Source organism: Ceratotherium simum, chromosome 10 (assembly GCF_057802395.1).
Source record: "Ceratotherium simum simum isolate JZ-2026a chromosome 10, ASM5780239v1, whole genome shotgun sequence".
Taxonomy (NCBI): Eukaryota; Metazoa; Chordata; class Mammalia; order Perissodactyla; family Rhinocerotidae; genus Ceratotherium; species Ceratotherium simum.
Genome location: NC_141909.1, coordinates 46,516,006 through 46,536,958, shown reverse-complemented (window position 1 = coordinate 46,536,958; position 20,953 = coordinate 46,516,006). Strand labels below are relative to the sequence as shown.

At 36.7% G+C, this 20,953-nt stretch overlaps 1 protein-coding gene across 2 annotated transcripts in view; it reads right to left on the bottom strand.

Annotated features, from left to right (window-relative positions):
* The window catches only part of DIAPH3 (diaphanous related formin 3), a 480,740-nt gene that overhangs the window by 397,611 nt on the left and 62,176 nt on the right, over window positions 1-20,953 (bottom strand). For both annotated transcript variants that reach the window (XM_004433600.3, XM_087436004.1), the window contains one exon: window positions 10,941-11,045. In XM_004433600.3, coding sequence (XP_004433657.2) covers window positions 10,941-11,045 — 105 coding nt within the window. The remainder of the gene's footprint in view (window positions 1-10,940; window positions 11,046-20,953) is intronic.

Sequence of the window (20,953 nt, the reverse complement as noted above, 5' to 3'; positions counted from 1 at the left end):
AAAACAAACAAAACAACAAATAGCAAAACCAAAAACCCAACAATATTGAGCAACAAGGTGTCTCCATGATCCTCAAAATACAAGGAGTTGGAGACAAACCACTAACAGCCACAAGATCTGCATACAGTATCAACGCCTGTACTTATTTTGGCTTTAGACTATTGAAATATGAAGAGAAAGCAACAAGGTGTCTAATGAACATGAAAACAGGAGAAACCCCAAATAGCCCAAACGTATTCGTTAGAGATCAAAGTAGGTCAATTTGAGAACAGCGGCTGAAACTAGGTGGCCTACTGCAATTGTGAGCGAGTGCAAGAGGCAGGAAAGATCTGGAGATACTGGAGCAGTCTATGTCCTATGAACCCCAACACTGAGCTGCCAGGGCTCCCTCCCAGGACATGGACACACCCTGAGGAGGATGCGCTGAGAGTGAAATCAAGATTGAGCAGACCATTCCTACAGAGGATGAAAAGACACCACAAAAACAAACCCATAACACAGGTCAACTGTCACTTACAATTTCAAAAAGAGCTAAGAGACATTAAGAGAATATACGTCATGACAAAAAAATACTTAAAGCAGAATTGGAAAAACTCAAATGAGGTGAGAGAACTCAGGAGGAAAAAAAGGAAATTAAATAAAAAAATCATTTCAGATTTAGAACAGTTTCTAGAACACTAACCTAGGAGGAATATAACAAAAAACATAATAACAGACTCAGAGATGAAATAAAATAAAATTTTAAAAATCAAAAAGAAATGAAGAATAAGATAAAAAGGATTTGGGCAAAAGTGGCATATTGAAGATATACAAAAATCCAACATACAGATAATAGGATCCCTGAAGAAGAAAACCAAAGCAAGTACATAATGAACGAGTGTAGTGAATATTTTATAATCCCAACTCAGACATCTAGATAAAAAGAGCCAGTAACCTATAAGGAATAAAAATTAGCTATCAGCAGACCTTTTGACAGCAATGCTGTCATGCTTTATGCTAGGGAAAAAAAATGACATATTTAAGATCCTAAAGGAAAAAAGCATGTGAACCAAAGAGTTTATATCCAGTAAAACTGACTGAACAATAAACGGCATATACTGTTATCAACATGCAAAATTCAGGGAATATTGTTTCCATGAGCCCTTCAGAGGAATCTACTTAAGAACAACCCAGACAAAATGACTAGAGAAATATCGACACAAGGACAGATAGCGAGCATTAAAATACAGTTAGAAAAATAGAAGTAAGATTAAATGGGGGCTAAACAGTTATCCATAGACATAAAGGCTAAATGAGGCACAGATAGAAGTATATGCTCAATGTAGATATAGTACAACAACAAAAACAACAGTAAGCGACGAGCACAGCACATGCAAAAGAAATGTTTTAAATATACACACACACTTTTTTTCTTTTGCTCTTGCCTCCACTGAAAAGGGCTACAAACAGTGATTAACCCACTAGCAATAAGCATTCTTGACCCCCGGCACGGTTCTTGAAATACCATTTCCCACTAAAGGAAATGACCTATTGCAGGTCTAGTGTAGGAAAAAAGAGCAGCCTGGGTCATGTTATCTTACCAGGTAGGCATGAAACAATCCAAAACTACTAGGGTCATGCCAAAATGACTAGGAGCCAACTGGACTAGGTCCCACTGGTCAAAGATGGGACAATTTGAGCTTCACTAAGAGTAATTACTGTGATGCACAAATTTCTAATGATATTAAAAATAATTGGACACCTTCAGAGGTTGATAGGGAACCAGGTCACTACCTTGAACCCTGGCAAATAAGGAATCAAGCATTTATCCTCAATTTCCTATATCACAAGGCAATCAGTATTTGAGAGGAAATGTCTCTCTATAAATGTATTCCAACTAGTTAATGAAAATGAAATTATAGAACTTTAATTAGAAACCAGACATGAAGTACCTCCTAATAACAGAACATAATACTTACTATGGTCTTGCCAAAGGGATCAAACGTGAGTCTGATCAAGCCTCTGGATCTAGATGCCACTTGGCAGGAAATACAAAGGAAAGAGAAACATGATAACTTGACCATGAGTGTGCTATCAACAATATCGAGACTGGCCCAGGTAAAATAAAGGGATGGATGAGGAACCCGAAGATTAATAAACGTTTAAAGATATTCCAATTTTTTAAATATAAGCAAGAATCAACTATCGTGTCTGGTGATGTATTTTGGGTGATAAAACTATAAAGAAACTCAAGGAAGTGATTCCTATAAAAGTCAAGGTAGTGGTTACTTTTAGGGAAAAAAGGGAGGTCTGAGACTGAGACAGTGTAGATGGAGGCATTCTAGGGTGGCTGGCAAGGCTCTGTACTGATCTGGGTGGTGTTCTCCTTATGATAATTCATTAAGCTACATATTTGATTTCTGGTGTTTTCTACAACTGTTTTATTATAATAAAAAGGTTTTTAAAAAATCAGAAACCCTGTTTTCTAGGTCTAGCTCCAGGACTCACCGGGAGATGTCTTATCCCCCCCGGGCCTTTCCTCAGTTACAAAATGTAGAGATGCTCTAAGATATATTCCAGATTTAATGTAAATAAAAAACAACTCAATAACTACAAAAATGTCTACTAAATGAGAGTATAACAAAGTCATCCTTCACAAAAATAACGCCAGAAAATGATTTTTAACTCACCAAAACAGTGCAATATAGCTTTCCCAAGGAAAAAAAAAAAAAAAAAAAAAATCGAAAAAAAATCTAGTCTAACAGTAAAAATATTCAAGGAGCAATCAAAACATAAGATTGTCTGAATATACTTTTGGACTATTTTCTTTTCATACCTCAATGAATCCCAAGGACAGACTTCCCAGTTTACTAAATCAACCCTGGAAATCTACCCTTTCTGATACCGAAAGGATTTTAAATAATTCTGTTTTACATTGAGGGTAAGGAGCTATACCACCCACACTTATTTTCTTGGGGGTGGGGAGAAGGCATTATATCGTACCAGTTAGGAAACGTAGTAAATCAGGGAAGCATGAAATTAGGAATGAACGCCTTTTGCACATCAAGATGATTAACCCATTAAGAATGTTTTTCAAGTATGTATAGAATTTATTCTATTTAGGAATAAGTAAGAACTGAAAGGATGTCCTCTTAATTCCAAACTAAATCAAGAGGGGTTTAAGTTTACTGCCACCAACTAGGAAGGTGAATCAAGTCCAACAAAGCTTTAAAACCAGGCATACTCTTCTCTTGGCTAATACATGTTCTATTGGCATCTTTTTCCAGAACAGACCAGGTTCTTCTGTTACAGTAGATAACCTTTCCCTTTGATGATTTCTACAAGTGGCCAAGTATCACAGAGAATTTCTTCATAGCTAGAGTATGCCACTTGAACACTCATTTTGACCTCATGCACATGCAAACCAGCTTTGAACCCACAGTGGCTTAATAACAGTTTTATGAGTAAATGTTCACCATGCTTAGCCTTTAAATTCTATCAACTCCTAGTCTTTTGTTGAATTAATGTTATACTAAAAGACATCGAGTGATGAGGTTCACCTTGTACAGCCCAGTAGTTCTCATCCTTGACTGTACACTGAAATCACAAAGAGAGTTTTACTAAACACTGATGCCTGATGCCCCACCTGCAGGAACGCTGACTTAATTGTTAAATGGTAGGGCTCAGACATTGAGATTTTTAAAGTTCCCCAGATGATTCTAACAGATATCAAGGATGAGAGCCATTGTTCCTGGCTACTTTTTTTGCCTCATTTCAGCAATTCCTTTCACCCTTCATTCACTGAAAGACACTTTTACATACAAAGCACTTTTCTCAATTTTCACTTATTCCTTCAGAACTGTTCCTTCTTTCCAAATTTTCTTACCTCCATCATAATCACATCCCTTTTCTTTCTGGCACTTTCAAAGTTTTCACTACTTTTGCAGTTATCAGACATAAGTTTAATTATGCTCATAAAAAATCTAATAAGTAAGCATGAGCAGAGCAAAATATCTTAGACCAAGAAACAACTCAATAATCAAGATGAAAACAACCTCAGATGACCTCTCAAGCCACAACTGGTATAAGCATCATTGACCGTGTCAGGCTCTCAAATTCTAGTAAATTTAACTAGTAAATAACAATGTTTCTATATTTGACAAGTCTTTTTAAAAAGTGCTATAATAAAAAAAAAGGTATCTTAACTATAAGATTTTTAAAACACCAATACTGTACAATTCTAATTTGAACCTAATATAAATTCTTCCTATAAAAAGAAAAGAAAAGATGACTATTTTCTTCATTATCATCTTCCTGACTAAACAAAAACACAATGCAGTAATAGCAGAGAACATTAAACACCACTGGTGCTGCCCAGAAACAACTCATAACGAAGCTGGATGAATCTGAGCTGTTGGAAGATAATTTTAATTGTATATAAATAAAACCTGTCTTACATAGGCACAAATAGAAATTAAAGTGCCAGACAGATTATTAAGAAATACTCTTAACAAGAAATTGGTTCATTGCCCTGAAGCTCTGAAATTTTCTCCTAGTCAGCAAGCGAGACCTGGAGGCAAACAAGCAAAGTATCATAAGCAAGGGCATTTTTTTTTTTTTTTTATAATTTTCTTTCTTTACTTTTTTTTCCCCTCAAAGCCCCAGTAGATAGATGTATGTCATAGCTGCACATCCTTCTAGTTGCTGTATGTGGGACGCGGCCTCAGCATGGCCGGAGAAGCGGTGCGTCGGTGCGCGCCCGGGATCCGAACCCAGGCTGCCAGCAGCAGAGCACGTGCACTTCACCGCTAAGCCACCGGGCCGGCCCAACAAGGGCATTTTTGATAAACAAGTTAAGTGTCTAATACCAAGCACTAGCTACATATTTTTACCAAGGTTTTGTGTTACAGGGGTGCTTTGATCAAATCCCTAGCCTGAAATATAAGCCCCAAAATAATCCAGGTTAACTATCAAAAATGTGTAAAACTATGTCTTGTTCATCTAAGTTTCTAGTAGTTAAAATATAAGCCTTTTAAATAACAACAACAAAAAGAGAGAAAATAAAACAAAAAGAACAACTTGATTTGTTGTTCTGAATCTGAATCTATGTTTTCCAAAATTAACATATGAAACTGAACTCTAAGAAAAACAGACACTGGAAGGTATGAAAAAGCCCTCACCGATATTACAATATTAACAAATCAATGCTAAAATAAATCAAACCTAGATTTTTCTACCTAGAGAAAATATACAGAAATATGAGCATGACTAATATTTTCTTAAAACACAGTTCTTTTCTGATCAAGATATGCCTAGAAGGATGATACTGCAGAAAACCATTCCCCCACTCTTGAGAACATCATGGCCTCCTGAGCTAGAACAAGTGGTACCGTGATAACACCTTTCAAAATGCTTTCAAACACTATATATACATACACATACACACATTCATGAGAATCTATAATCCTACACTCAGGAATTCAACGTACACTCAAAGTCATTTCATCCTGCTATTTAAAAAGCTTTTGTTCGAGTCTTTCTATGTGCCTTTAAAACCATGTTCTATAATACAGCTGTTATTTAACTTTCTTACTAAAGAAGACCAAGCAAGAACTACAGAAATACTCAGAGAAGGGTTCAAGTCGTCAAGTTAAACGCTACCCAAACTTTTCTAATAAATGCACTACTTGACTGCAGTCCAGACTGACTATGAAAGAAAAAAACCTAAAGTCAAAGGAAGCTAGTCAACATCCAGGAGCACTAACGAAAGAGGAATTCTGCTTCATTCCCTGGAAAAAGAAATCAAAAAGGAAAAAACTAAAACATATATAGGAAATAAAGGATGGATGCTATAATGAAGATGCTGAGAAATGTGCGATTAGGCCTTCCTTACTAGATATCAGCCCACCTAAAATGCGAGTGCTACTTGCACCTGTGTTACAGATTCCGATAACACATTGCTGGGGGACAGCACGCAGGGAGCCCACGAGAACTTTTTGATTCCAAGCTAGTGAATTCATAAGAATCTAGTAGTATAAATTTTGAAGAGAAATTTTTAAAGCATTTTATCCACACCTAATGATACAGCCAAAAAGACTATGCATTGAGAGGTAGCAGCCTGGTTGTAATCTGTATAGAGGTAAACTGCCTGGACAGTCTCACCATCTCAATATATAAAAAATAATTGGGAGAAAAAGAAAAAGATGACTTCAAAAGCACTGATGAGCCAATGCTTATCTCCATGTCTCTTGGAGACATAACAAAGGCGTTACATTATATTACATAGCATAAAGAGAAATTTTCCTGAAAACTGTTTCAATTTCTCTCTCTCACTCTCTCCCTGAAACTCTATCTCCCCACAAAGGCCTGGACATCTTTCAGGTCCTTTCCTCTCTCTCAAATTTGGCCTTGCTGATTCTCCTCTTCACTCCCTCTGACTCTCTCTCAGCCTCTTCCTTCTTCAGGGGTTTTCTTTCACTTTCTAGGATATAGGTTTTGGCCTCTCAAGTATCTGCATTCTCTAGTTGTGTTATCACAGATTACCCTAAAAAAGCCTAAAAGTGGAACAGCAAATAGAAGGTTCTTTCTTCTCAACAGAGGGGTAAGATAGAGTGAATATTTTATTTTCACTAATCCTTTGCAACAGAGGAGGGAAAAATGTATCTTATTGATCTAAATCCTACTCTCTACAGGTATCCTTTTTAACATTCTTTTACTGTGTATAAATTAATCCATGGTTGGCTTTCTGTTAACCCTGTCATGGGAGACTTTCATATTACCCAGACACCATACACCCAGACACGGCTCACCCTGAATACAACTCAAGCATCCATAAGAAATAAACATCAACATCACAGATAAATGGGTAGGATACACTCAACCAAAAAGAAAGAGGAAAAGGAAAACTTGGTGAAGGCAGCAACTCTATTAGGATATCTCCTAAGCCTGGTCTGTCCACTCAAAACACAAGAATCTTAACTACAAAAATCATCATTTAATGATATCTGCAGGGGTGCTTTAAGAATTTTAAGGGAAGCAAAGAATTAAAAATAATTAAACCACAATAAAGAACGAGAACTACACTCACAGTAAGGTTAGGCATAATTAAGTACATTTATATGGTAGATTTGTATATTAAATTCTAGTTCCTTTCCCTTTAGAAAATGAGGAAAATTCTTAAGCAATGATAGCTTAAAAGATCCTCTGTTCTGTTCCAGAATTTTCTTCTTCTTACATTGTTCAAGCGCTGTGGGTTTTCTTCCATTTGGACTATGATGTCCATAAGGACCTTCCAGGGTCCTTAGCACTAATTGCAGAATAGTCATACCCTCTAGCTAGTAATCAAACAAAAGTAAAGTCTGTATCATTCTTTTTGTAAGAAGTTTTCTCCAATAAACTTGCTGCTCAACATCTGAGGCAAGTCATTTACCAAGGAATGGCCAACAAGCCTTGTAGTACCTCTCTCAACTACGCTCTGAGTATACTGGGTGAGGGGAGGGTCTCTTAAGATGCTTCTTTGGATGGAAAGAGTAATTTCCAGAGTGAATTAGAGATAAAGCGATTCCCACATAGGCAAAGTGTATCTGGATGGTATATTAGGATGCTTACAGCAGCAAAGCAAAAGCCCACCTTAAAGCAGCTTAAATAAGAAAATGCATGACCTCACATAACAGAAGAGTCTGGAGGCAGGACTGCGTCGGGCCAGACCAGCAGCTCCATGATGATAGCGCCAAGCATCCCACGCCCTTTCACAACCAGGTCGAATGGCAGAGAAAAGTGGCTTCCTGCTCTGGGTCCTTTTATGAGGGAGGGAAGCCTTTCCCAGAATCCCCCAGCAGACCTGCCCATCAGATTCTACTGTCTAAACCTGCATCACATATCCATGCCCTAGGAAGTTAGAAAAATGTGTCTGGCATTTTTACCCTCTAAATACATTTGCTTAATAAAATTTTAATAATCTTTCCTGACTGAAGAAATTCAGTTTTACTATTTGGCTACCTAAAATGAAACTTACTAAGGTCTTGGAAATAACCTAGTTTGATTGATGGTCTCGTTTTTTCCTATTCTAAAACCAAGGTTATCTACTTCAAGGCTAGTTTGAAGGTTAACATTTCTAAAGTATTTTCAAGTCATCAACCGTAGGCATCAGTACTATTTTCCAAAAAATAATATTAATGCTTAACCACAAAAGAGAATCTCAAAGCAAATTCTAAGGCTAAAATGATAAAAGTATATCTGACACAAACTCCCCACATTCTCTCTAGAATAACCTACCTATGAATTTTGATTGTTTTTCTCAGAGAAACTATTTCAGTACTCATTATCCTAAATATACTGGCATGACAAAGTCTGAATTCTAGAGTTAAAATGTGTTTCTCCTTTCAGAGCAACAATAGACAAGTGGTCAGCTCGAACTTTCTACAATGTTAACCATCTGCCAAATTATTCACAAGCCTCCTAGGAAAAGTCATGATCCTCCACACGCTAATTAAATGAGTCAAAGCTTTAATCATACTTTAGATGACTAATCTATTTCAATCCTGGTAATCTAATTATCTAATTCTGGTAAATAAATTCCAACCTTAGCCCAAAATGATTAGAGGATTAACATTTAAAATCAGTGAATGCAAACTGAAATAGATCCACTATAATGAAGTGCAAAACGGTTTGTTCTTCTATTAAAAAGTCTCTTTATTATCTCAAAATCAAGAATTAAAATGCACTATTATGCCAAGGTTTTCTAAACCAGTTCTAACTAATGTAGTATCTCTTGTAATTATAGTAAGTGAATTCACGATTATTGGATTTAAAATTCACTAACAGGGTAGTCTCTTCTGACGACTCATAAAACAGTTATGCCATCTCCACTCCCCCTGGTTTGTTCTCCACTTCACATTTCACCTCCCACTACACGGTGTGTTTCTGTTACATGTGTGCTATGTTGTTCCATGGGACAGTGACAGACTCTCCTGGGGCTCCATCTCCAGGGCTTAACATAGTGCCTGACATACAGATACTTCATAAAGGTACCAAGTGAACGAATGAATGTCTGAGAAATGTAGACTCACAAATAGTAAATTTATATTTTTACTGAAATACATTTATAATTATGGTATAATGATTTCAACAGTAAGAATAATAAACAAATCACAAAGAAAAATAAAAAAACAATTGAAAGTGAGCATAAGTGAGGCCATCTTGTTACACTAAATGGCCCCAGCCCCTCCTCCGTGTGACTACTCGCTGCTCTGCACGTACTCCAAAAAAATTCACATGCTCTCCTGATTTATGGCCTCAACTTACATATGTACTCCCCAGTAGCTTGATAAATTAAAAACTTTGTTCTGCGTTTCTCTCCAGGAACAGGCTGACCACAGACGAGAAACACACCTACAAGGTATCCATCACAGCCGACAGAATGGAACAATGTGATGCCTGGAGCCCGTCATACCTGGAGACCAACATCCCTGGACCCCCTCCTTACTGCCCATTTTCCCTATATAAGTGCCTCAAGATTCTGTAATCTTTGAAGATGGGTCTTTGAGACATTAGTCACTTGTCTTCCGATTTGCCGGCTAATCTAATTAAACTTCGTTTCTCGATCTCTAACTTGTGATTAACTTGCTTAGATTGCGGCAAGCAGAGCAAGCCCATTGCTCGGTATCATGACTACTACTACCACCACTGCTACTAATAGAGGCAGCCACCAGTTTCAAAACATCTGTTATGTTCTAATCATGGAATAAACAATTTAATTCTAAAAACAAATCTATGACGGTGGTATTAGTCCCATCTTAGGGATGAGAAAATTGAGGACCAGAGAGGTAAAATAAGACACTTAAGACCAAATAGAGGATAAATAAGTCGATCCAAAACACAAGAGCTCTGACTCCTAGACCCCTAATGCTAATTTGTGATATCTGAGTATCATTAAGGGACAAAAGCAATTTGTATCACAATAGCAGGTACAGAGCCCATTTATATAAAGAGCTAAAAACAGCACAGTACTCAGCGATTTCTACATCTGAACATCAGGCTGCCAAAACATGAGATATGTTTAAAAATTAAACATCACTTGAATCTTTCTTCCAAAAGAAATACCTCAGAGTCACTGACTGGTCTAGTAGATAAACGGAGTTAAAAGTATAAATAACTTATATTCTTATAACCTGGCCTTAGGTTAAAGTATCCAGTGAAAACTATGGTGTGTTAAGTTATTTTCCTCTAGTCCAACTCTATTTTAAATTGGGCTAACATCATTTTCTACTGTCTTTCTGCCAATCGCTTGTTCACTAGCTTCCATTTTACATTTTTCAACCAATCCATTTATTCACAATTTTTATATGACTGGTCAAGCTCATTTGTTGTTCCATGAAATAAATGTAATTGATTCTGTGTGCCAGTCATGGTTTCCTAGACATTTAGTCATTACTTCCACCTACACATTTCATGTTTCCCTGGAAAACTGGCAGCCATATGGAGGCTTAATGCTCCTTTCATATATCTACATTTATAATTTGTTACAAGATAATTTTATCCATAGGGAAACTCACATTAAAGATATGCCTCTAAGCCACTATTATGTATTCTGGTGTAGGTAGTTAGAGTAAAATCAGTCTCATTTTTCTATAGTACAAACATTATCCCAATTTATAAGAGACATTGGAAATCAATATCTGTCTTAATTCACTAACAAGGAAAGACGTCTGAGAGTGAATAGATCAACCAATCACGGTGTTTCTTAGCAATCTGAGTAGCTACAAAACAAAAGCAGTTTAAAAGTTTTAAGATGAGAAATATTTTTAAATTAAACAAAATCATACTTGTGCCTTTAATTACACACTCAAAAGCCCTCTGATTACGGTTACCCGCAAACTTAAGCACTTCATTAGATAAATGCATTGTTTTCCATCCTACAACAAGTTTCAGCTGTTATTTTTCAACTTGACAGTTTTACTTACTGTCTTGGAAGCAGTATTAATGTACTGCATCACCATTTCTTTTTTGATCCTGAAGTCCTTTTCCCGCAATGGTGCCTTTTTATCTTCATTTAAATTCATATCTTCCTGGAAAACACAATTAAAAAGCCTCATTTTAGAATCTAAGTAAAGCAGCAATTCTACATACACTATGAATGGAAAAATCAATAATTTGTGAGTAAAGCAGCATTAATTGTTTTGGAATGATTTACGTGTAGTTCTGCCTGGAGGAAAGAGAGAGAGAAGAGCTGGAGACACAGAGAAGAAAATATTCTAGACCATTTTAACAAGTAAAAAGCACTTACCAGAAAAACTTTTTAAATTCACAGCAGGCTAGTAAAATTACATTCACGTCACTATAGATAATTAGACAATTGACAATTTCTGCCTTTCATAAGGTCATTAGGATACACAATTTCAATTTATATTTATATATGTACACACACACATTTTGTTCCCCAACAGCTGTACCTGAAGCTGTCTTGCCCCATTTTTTTGTGTGTGTGAGGAGGACTAGCCCTGAGCTAACATCCGATGCCAATCCTCCTCTCTTTTGCTGAGGAAGACTGGCCCTGGGCTAACATCTGTGCCCATCTTCCTCTACTTTATATGGGACGCCACCACAGCACGGCTTAACAAGCAGTGTGTCGGTGCGCGGCCAGGATCAGAACCAGTGAACCCCGGGCTGCTGCAGCAGAGTGCACCCACTTAACCGCTTGCGCCACCGGGCCAGCCCCTGTCTTGCCCCATTTTGAAAGAGCTGCTCCATGTATCATAAAAATGAAAAGGTAAATAAGCCAACCACTCTCCAGAATCTGATAGCTACAAGCATATATCAAATACCTAGTACCAATCCTGGCAAAAGGCAACACATTCTATAGTTTTTTCTCTACTCCTGTCAAAAATATTCATTAACTAGTTAATTTATTCTTTGTTCTAAATCATATAAAAGTTACACTCATAAAAAGAGGTACCATCCAAAAATCCAACATTTCTCAACAGCATCAATCAAAATAAGGGTTTAAGTAATCTGGATCCTGCTACAGGCCTAATTCTGACTAAAAACACAAGTCAAGGCTATCCACATAAATATGTGAATTGTCTACCTGCTAAGGTAGACAAATGGCTGAAGGAGAAGGAATGTATGTATAAACTCTATATCCACTCAGAATCAGGTCCATAAAAATCAGGACTTTAGATCACCTATGGAGCCCAGCAGGTTAAATTTCTTCAAAGTTTTATAAGGGTGCTACAATTCATCAGTCACTGTAGTTTATGCCTTTAGCTGACTCAGTTTTTGGCTACCAATCCCTTCAAGCACTTAAAAGTCAAAATTCCCTTCATTTCACCTTGATATAAATATTTAAGATCTGAGAAGTTGTTCCATCTGACATTCCAATAAAAGGTAGTAATTAGTAATGTCACTCTCGGCTGTTCTGGTTAATAAATATCCTATTTTGTGAATAATGGTTCATTTTGTTTCATTTTTCTCTCTAAGCCAGTGATTCCCAATAGGCTTTAATACCACTTAGGAAGGATTTTGGAAATGTCTTGGGGCATTTTGGTTGTCATTGGTGATGGAGGCAATGCTACCAGCATTTACAGAGGAAAGATGTGCTAGAACTTCTAACACAAGGGCTAGTCCTATGCAAGAGGAAACTGTCCTGTGTCCCACAGAGAGATGCACATATCTTACAGAGATATGTATACAGAGAATGATAATTATCTAAGCCTAGCCTCTAATTCAATGGAATTAGACGTAAAATTAAATGAATATGTAAATTGTTACATATTAAATACTTTGTATTGCATGGTTTTAATATACATTGAATCTTCAAGAATCTAATCACTCTGAAAATTATAATTATGCTGTGTTTTCTTTTCTTTTTTTATGCTTTACCATCAGTCGTGCTCCCTTTCTGAAATGTAGGTATCCAGGACAACCACTTGTAGTGTTTGAATCACCAGAACAGTATACCTATATCAGCCTACACTGTTAGCTGTTGTACTCACGGTGGCATGAGGCCAAGATTCAAGAACGTGACTTTATTGTATTTCTTGAGTAGACATGGCCAATTGTTTATTTTGAAACACATTGTTTTATTATATAGTACAGTAAGGCATTTTGTTGATTTTTTTAATTATGAGTGTAGATAGCTTATCTATAAAGAATTTCACTGCAAGAAAGTAATGGGGAAGTCAGGGAATAATTGTTATAAAAGATGGCGAGACCTAAGAGCACGTAGAACCTCTGTTTTAAATTATTCACTATATTTTTATTTTCTAATGGCCAGATATGACCCAACCTCTTTAACCAGCAAATTAAAATACTTAACAGATACAGAATACTAAAAAACAGAAAGCCCATTAGTTGTGGCTCAAATCAAAACAAAATTTCAAGGTGAACAGTTCAAAGAAAAAAAAAAAGACTACTGCTTTCTTTTTGGAAATGCATCTTCAAGATGACATGAGCCCATACACAAAAGTGGTATATTTGGAATTAAGGGAGAGACCCAGAGTTCTCCCAACCTCCTTCCTCTGGCTTGTCTAAATATGGCACTCAGCTTCATGACAAAAGCATGAAGGCAGTCCCTGTTTAAAAATGAAAAGGAAACAGAGAAGAAATGACACTACCAAGAAGTTTGGAGTCAACTACATAATACCACAAACCTTTCAGGAGCACTGAGTAGGCATGTAACTTATCTAACATGTGGTCATTCTCTGTATGTCCAGGAGGAAATGGCACTGGACAGAGTAAGAAAAACTCTGCCTTTTATAAAAGGAAAAGGAGAAATATGGGAGCAATGGAAAGAAAAAATACGTACATATGTATGTGTGTATAAAGGGTGTAGTATTTTTAGAATAGATTTTGAATCTCTAATATAAAGGGCTAAAAGAAGAAAATCCTATGAGACATTGGTACTGAACTTCTAGGGGTCACAAAATCCTTGGGAAATGTATTGGAAACTTTTTCCTAGAAAATGCACATCCATGTTTCAATTCAAAAGGAGCTAAGCTAAGCATCTTCCAAGGCTAGCTAAGAAACTGGAGTTGGGGGCCTCGGGGAAGCCAAGTAACTTCATTTAATAACCCCTTGCGTTAAGAGAAAAATCTTCAACATGCGAGTCTGAATGTCACCAAGTCTAAGCTCCATAAATGAAATGACTTTTCAGAGCTAGTTGGTTATTAGAAACTCGAGAACTGGAGTCTAGACCCCTAGTCTAGTGCAATTTCCAGGAAATTATAACAGGTCCCTTGTGAGCAAGTCATCAATTTTCACGTTACTTGGTTTACATCTGCTCAAAATGATCATATCGTATCTCCATTGTCTTAGGTCAGGTTTCCTAGAGGCAGAGCCTGAGACAGGGATTCAGGTGCAGATAGTTAGTGGAGAGGATGCTCTCAGGATAAGGGGAGTGAGAGAAGTAAGACAGGGCAGAGGGAAGAGACAATTAAAAAGGTGGCCTCAGCTGGATTCTCACTTCAGCCTGATTTGCACTGCTATCAGTAGCACCTGGAGAGAGAGGCCAGACTCGACCCCCTCAAATCAATCAGCCCTTAGCTGCAGGACCCTAGTTCCCTCAGGCCAAATCTGTGGATAAGGGGGACAGCAGTGAGCCACTAGGAGCTGAACTCATCACCTGGGGTATGTGTGTAGCAGCCTAGTGAAGGGGGCCTTGGAGGGGCACCAACAGCATCCACTACAACATTTGAAAATAACTTATTTTATATCATAATAAGGCTTCTTTCTAAACTGAACTGAATAATACAGAAACCCGCATATTTGGCCTAAACAAGCAACATAAACCACCGTATATTAACCAATTCTTCTATTCAAACATAGGTCAAGACGTCTACCACACTGCATAGGCACAAAATGATACTGCAGCTACCAATTGTAAAATAGCCCTGAAATGCAATTTACTTCAATATATCAATATATATGTATGCAATTCATGAAATATCTATTATAAATAAAATACTGAACAGAAAATACATGGAACACCATTAAATAAGGCCTGATGAGTAATTTGAATGAAGCTAATATTTCAGTGGATATGAGATAAATAGTCTTAAAATGGAAAAACCTTATCATTTGGCTATTTAGCTGAATACCTCATTCAAAAATATTATATGAGCAGTCATCAAATCAAAACTTTAGTTTCTGCCTGTCTGAAGAGTAATTATTGTTTTGGTTGTAAAAGTTGTATTAATACTTTAGCAACATACATTATACATTAATTCATGTATAGCCCTACCTTCATATACATGTTTAGACACAATTTTGCCTGGGGAAATTGGGAGTTGCAACACCAAAAAGTAATTTTCCTTTAGTTAATTACTTTCTAATTAAAAAATGTACCTAAATTGAATCACTGCGCTGTTTTGCTGTGTGAGTCTGCTGGCACTAGGGATAGATTTTAGAAATAGAGAGAATTAATACTGCAAAAAGAAACCCAATTGAGGGGCACTCTACAAAATAAATAAGCAGTATTCTTCAGAAGTGTCAAGGTCATGAAAAATAAGTGTCAGTCATTACAGGAGACTAAGGAGACCCGGCAAACTAAATGCAAGATATGATCCTGCATTGGATCCTAGAACAGAAAAAGCAGATGAGTGAAAAAACTAGAAAAATCTGAATAAAGTCTGTAGTTAGTATTATACCAATGTTAATTTCTTACATTTAATAATTGCACTTAAGTTATATAAGACGTTGACATTAGAGGCAGTTGAGTGAAGGGTATACAAGAACTCTGTATTATTTTTGCAACTCTGCTTAAGTCTAAGATTATTTCAAAATAAAGTTTAAGACTAAATTGAAACATTCATAAATATTCTGCTGTAAAAAATAATTTGAGGTGCCGGCCCCGTGGCACAGTGGTTAAGTGCGCGAGCTCCGTTGCTGGTGTCCCGGGTTTGGATCCCGGGCGCGCACTGACACACCACTTGTCAGGCCATGCTGTGGCAGCGTCCCATACAAAGTGGAGGAAGATGGGCATGGGTGTTAGGCCGGGGCCAGTCTTCCTCAGAAAAAAAAAAGAGGAAGATTGGCATGGATGTTAGCTCAGAGCTGATCTTCCTCACAAAAAAAAAAAAATAACTTGAAAAGAACTAGAAAAATGGAACATCCCTCATTCTTAAAAAAGTAATTTTTTTAAAGTCCAGTAAATAAGAAGAATAAATTTGTAGTGTATTTGGCTACAATAAATACACATGGACTTGATGGAGGGGAGGGAAGTAAAGAAACCACTATCAAGACATATCCGAGGTTACAGAGAGGAAGAGTTAAGACAGAGGTAACAGAATTGCACTCAAAATCTAAAGGTCAGGCACCTTTAGAATTTTCCAAAACACAAACTTCAAGTTACTCACATTTCCTCCCATTTTTATTCCAAATCTCACATTTCCTCCCATTTTTATTCCAAATCTGCTCTGATTCTCCCAGTAACCCTTTCTACATCTTTTTCATAAAGACTTAGTATTCCTATAATTTTCAGTAAGGGTTAAATTCTTGAGCCAGGCACTGTTGTAAACACTTATAAACACTTTTAATTAATCCTCATTAATAATCCTGTGGAGGTATGTACTGTCCTCTCTCCATTGATAAGAGAACTGGGGCTTACAGAAATTCTTTAAGTTGACCATAGTCCTGTAGCTTAGATTTGAACTCTGGTCTATCTTCTCTCTCCATTCTTATTTCCATATTATTTATCTCCATTATCATCTAAATCCCATTTCCTTTGATGCTAATACTATGAGACTTTTCTCTTATGTTGTCAATACCTTGTGTCGACTCCTCTGCCATCCCACGCCTTGCCACCCAGTCTTTGGCTTCCCCATCACCAGCAATCTTCACTTCCACTTTCCTCAGCCACAGTCTTCATGACCACACTGAGACCTTTTAATTATCTAGAAACTGTTCCACCTCTGGTATCATCACATCATCTCCATGATCCTTTTCTCCAACCTCAATTTTCTATCTTCACTTCTCCTATTCCCAAGCCACCTATTCCCTGACCTCAATAAAACCTCCAGTTTCTCGACCCCCTTCATTTTCTCCCAATGTAGACTAAGTCTACGATCTATCACTTCCTACAGCATTTATGGGAAATCCTACTAGTCTCTTCTTCTCACATTCTCTAAGGTACTTATTTTAAACCTGCCATTATCCAGGAGCTATGAAACTACCACTTCTACCTGTCATTTTCAGTAAGCAAATTTCAATTTCCTCTGTGAAAAGAATGCTATCATTCAATTTCCTGTTTCTTATATTACCAATTTATTTGCACACTCATCTTTCTGTACCAATTCCTGCATCTATCCAAAGATAATCCCATTCATTTCTGCTCTGGATCCTCTTTCCTCTCACCTCCTAAAAGGGCATTGCCCATCAATTACCCTTTTTCAGTCCTGTTCCACTAAATTCTTCTTAGTTGTTTGGGTCTCAAAATATAAACATGTTAATCCTTAATGGATTAAAATTAAAGGAAAAAAAAAGCCTTCCCTCAACCCTAGCTCTCCTTTATATGACTTTTTTTCTGCTTCACAGACAACTTTTAAAAGATTTTTTTCTACATTTGCTGCCTCTTTCACAGTGCATAGACCACAGTGGTTACTTTTTAGATAATTGTTAAGTAAATGAGATGTAACAAAAGTTCCCAAATAGAATTTCATAATCCTATTTCGGGACAAACATATGAAATATAGGTAATTTTCTGGGAGCCGGAGCTGGAGCTAAAGATAACACTCACAGCCCCAGCCTAAAACACTAACGGAAACAAGGTCCAGACCCAGAGGTAGAACCTTCAGGCAGTGGTACTGACGCAGGTAAAATTGGCCAAGCTGAAATCCATCACGTTCTCAGGGATCACTAGCAGAACCACACAACCTCAGTGCCCTGGAACAGGATCAGTGTACGGTTGATCCCTCCCCAGTGGCACCTGCTTGAGGGGTCAATGGGGCTGAGATCCCACTCAGACTTCACTCACCAAACTGTGTGACTTTGTGTGGTGCTCTGTCCACTCAGAGGGATGAAGGGATATACCTTTTTCTAACTTGCACAAGGTCACCAAATGGGTCAGTGGCGGCCCTGACCTAGAAACCAGGTCAATGGCATGTAGTCAAGCCAGCAGCTTTTAAAATACTCCAAAGTATCCTTCCTGTGTGTTGGATGGGCCAGTAAGTTCCCACAAACCAGGAACTTACAAGTTTGCTACTATTTCTAGACACTTTGACTCCATCCTAGACTGATAAAATACTGGCACTAAATAAATATTTTCCACGTTTTCTTTGGCAAACTGAGAGGAAAAAAGATATAATCTTAATTCTCATGCACATACATGCAACTTGCTAGAGCACTAGGAGAAATCAAGTAGAGAATGGCAAACAGAGTGGACATTTTTTCAACTGAGTTACAAACTAGACTATTTTCATTCATGGATATGGATTTTACAAGACAGCGTGCTCATTAGATTTACATATATCAAGTTGAGTGGGATAGTTAACACCATGGAGAGTCAGATTAAATTTAAAATGATTGACTATTTGGAGAATTAAGCAAACATATATAAGCAGCAAGTTGAAGATGGTCAGGTGCAAGCTAATTCACCCCGAGAGGAAAAAACACTACAGACAGGCCAAGGCATGACTAGAGTTATAAAATGGATACAGAAAAGAGTCTACTAATGGATCAATAAGCATAATATTGGAAGGTAAAAATTGAAAGCACAGCAATACCAAAACCAAACATTAATTCTTACTAGGTCAACAGCAATCATCTCATTTTAGTAGCGTATTCTGTTTTGTTTCATGGGTTAAAGCCAATAATTATTTTTGGTAGCAGTCTGTTTTGCTAACGTTTTATCACTATAGCCACAAACTGATTAAGCATCTGAAGAGGTCCACAATGATCCCCTAACTACTTCTGAGACTTCAGGGCTCACATCCTATAAGCAGTTTCACCCATACTTCTTCTAAAGGTGTAATTCTGTCCTTCACCACACTGGAATTCATCTTCCATATCACACAATGTCAAAAAGTCATGCTCATATTTATCCCCCTACTGAGGTAGGTTCTAACTACCATGAATGGTTTAGTGACAAATAAAAAACGGAAGATTTCATGATCTCATTCCAGGTAATTATATACTCTCAAATAGTGCACATTAACTGAATCTTATCTAGTTCTGCAATTTAACAAATTTTATTCTTAAATTAGGTTTAAGTAAAATTAGAAAAGCTTTAAAAGATGAATACAACCAAGAACCTGGAACTGGGAATTACATTTATTACTGCTTTATATTCAAGATGTCCATAAATATGCTAAAATTATAAAATGGCTTATCTTTCTTTTGTTCATCATTTTTACTATGTTCTTATATAAACCTTTATAATAATCCTTTTTTTACATAAATGTGATTATAAAGAGGTTATTTTTTTTGGTTTTACCACAAGTGGGTTGGATTTTCACTGTTCTATCCACAATGTCTTTACTCAATATCCATTAAAATTAACAAGGAGTCAGATGGCTAGCTCATTAATGTGACAGCAGCCAGAAAATGGCATTTACCCAGAGATTGACAATGAACTTGTAAACACTATTATTTGACCAAATATTCTAACTGGAGCTAATGGAAATAGTGTGAACTATCTCCATTTGAAACCAAATTTCAATTTATTCTAATGCCAGTACCAAGGAACAAACAAAACAAGGAAGTATCACTTTTTTTTTTCCATATACTATACATTTTAACAGAATAGACAACAAATGAGATGAACATGCAGGGGACTGCACAACTCTAATTTATTTTGGAATATAATCTTGCTGAAACTATTCAAGCTTATGCACCTACAATCAAAGACAACTGTTATGTAATCTAGCAGATAAGAACACTGCTACTGATAAAAAGGGTTTCATTCATTTATTTGCTTTTCTAAACAAATGGTCATTTCTTCATAAATTACATAAATAAAATGGTCATTTGACTTCAGATACAAAGACTGACTTTTCTAGAGAAGAGTATTTCAAGACTGAGAAAAAGCCTTCACAGTTAGAAAAGGCTGTACCTGCACACTTCCTAATTAGTGAACGAGTATGCTTCAACATTACCATAACATTTATCCTTTTAAAATTCACCCCTCTAATCATTTGACTGGTTCAACAAAGTCCCACTAGGCAAAAATCCAATGCTCCTAAATCATTTGTTTTCTCATTTGTCTGGATCTAGAGGAAACCACTAGGCATTGACGTTATCCCCCCATGACAAACACAACCCATGAATCAACTTGACAATTGCCTTACACTTCTATACTCTCTTCCTCCTCCTCATATTTGGATAATTATTTGGATTGCTTTTAAACCAGCTTTCCCCAAATTTTTCAATTTTTACCTAAAGGAGAAGAAAAGGGTGACAACTAATAGATCAAAACAAAGCATTCCGATAGAACCTCTCTCATTTTATCTGGTCAAACTTAAAAACACTTTTTAAGTTTATAAGAAATAAAAAATGCTCATGATACAGAAAAGTAGATTTGTAAAGAATGCTAATACTTGAAATAAACTAACTGCTGGTAGGAATCTATAGCAGTCAATAAACCCTTAGAGAATTAACACAAAGGAGTCTTTGTGGGTTTCTCTTTTCATTCAGACTCCTGGTGACCCTTAAGATATCACTTACACATTCAACACAATAGGCATGCATTTATCTGACTAAAGAAATACTTATGCATAAATCCTTCACACCAAAGATTAAAGAGTAAACAAAGATAGAAAAAGAAAAAAGAAAAATTGTCCTTAGCATATACCCAAAGAGTGGCAACACAGAATAAAGTAGTCAGATGAACCCTCCTCCCAACAACTGTGCCAAAAAGTATCAAACTCAATTTTATCAGTTCACTTGAGTTCTTTCTTCCTCTGAACCTTACATTTCAAAGATGTCTGAATTAACTACAAAGCTAAGAAGAACACAAAGACACCTCAATATTTAACTCTGTGTG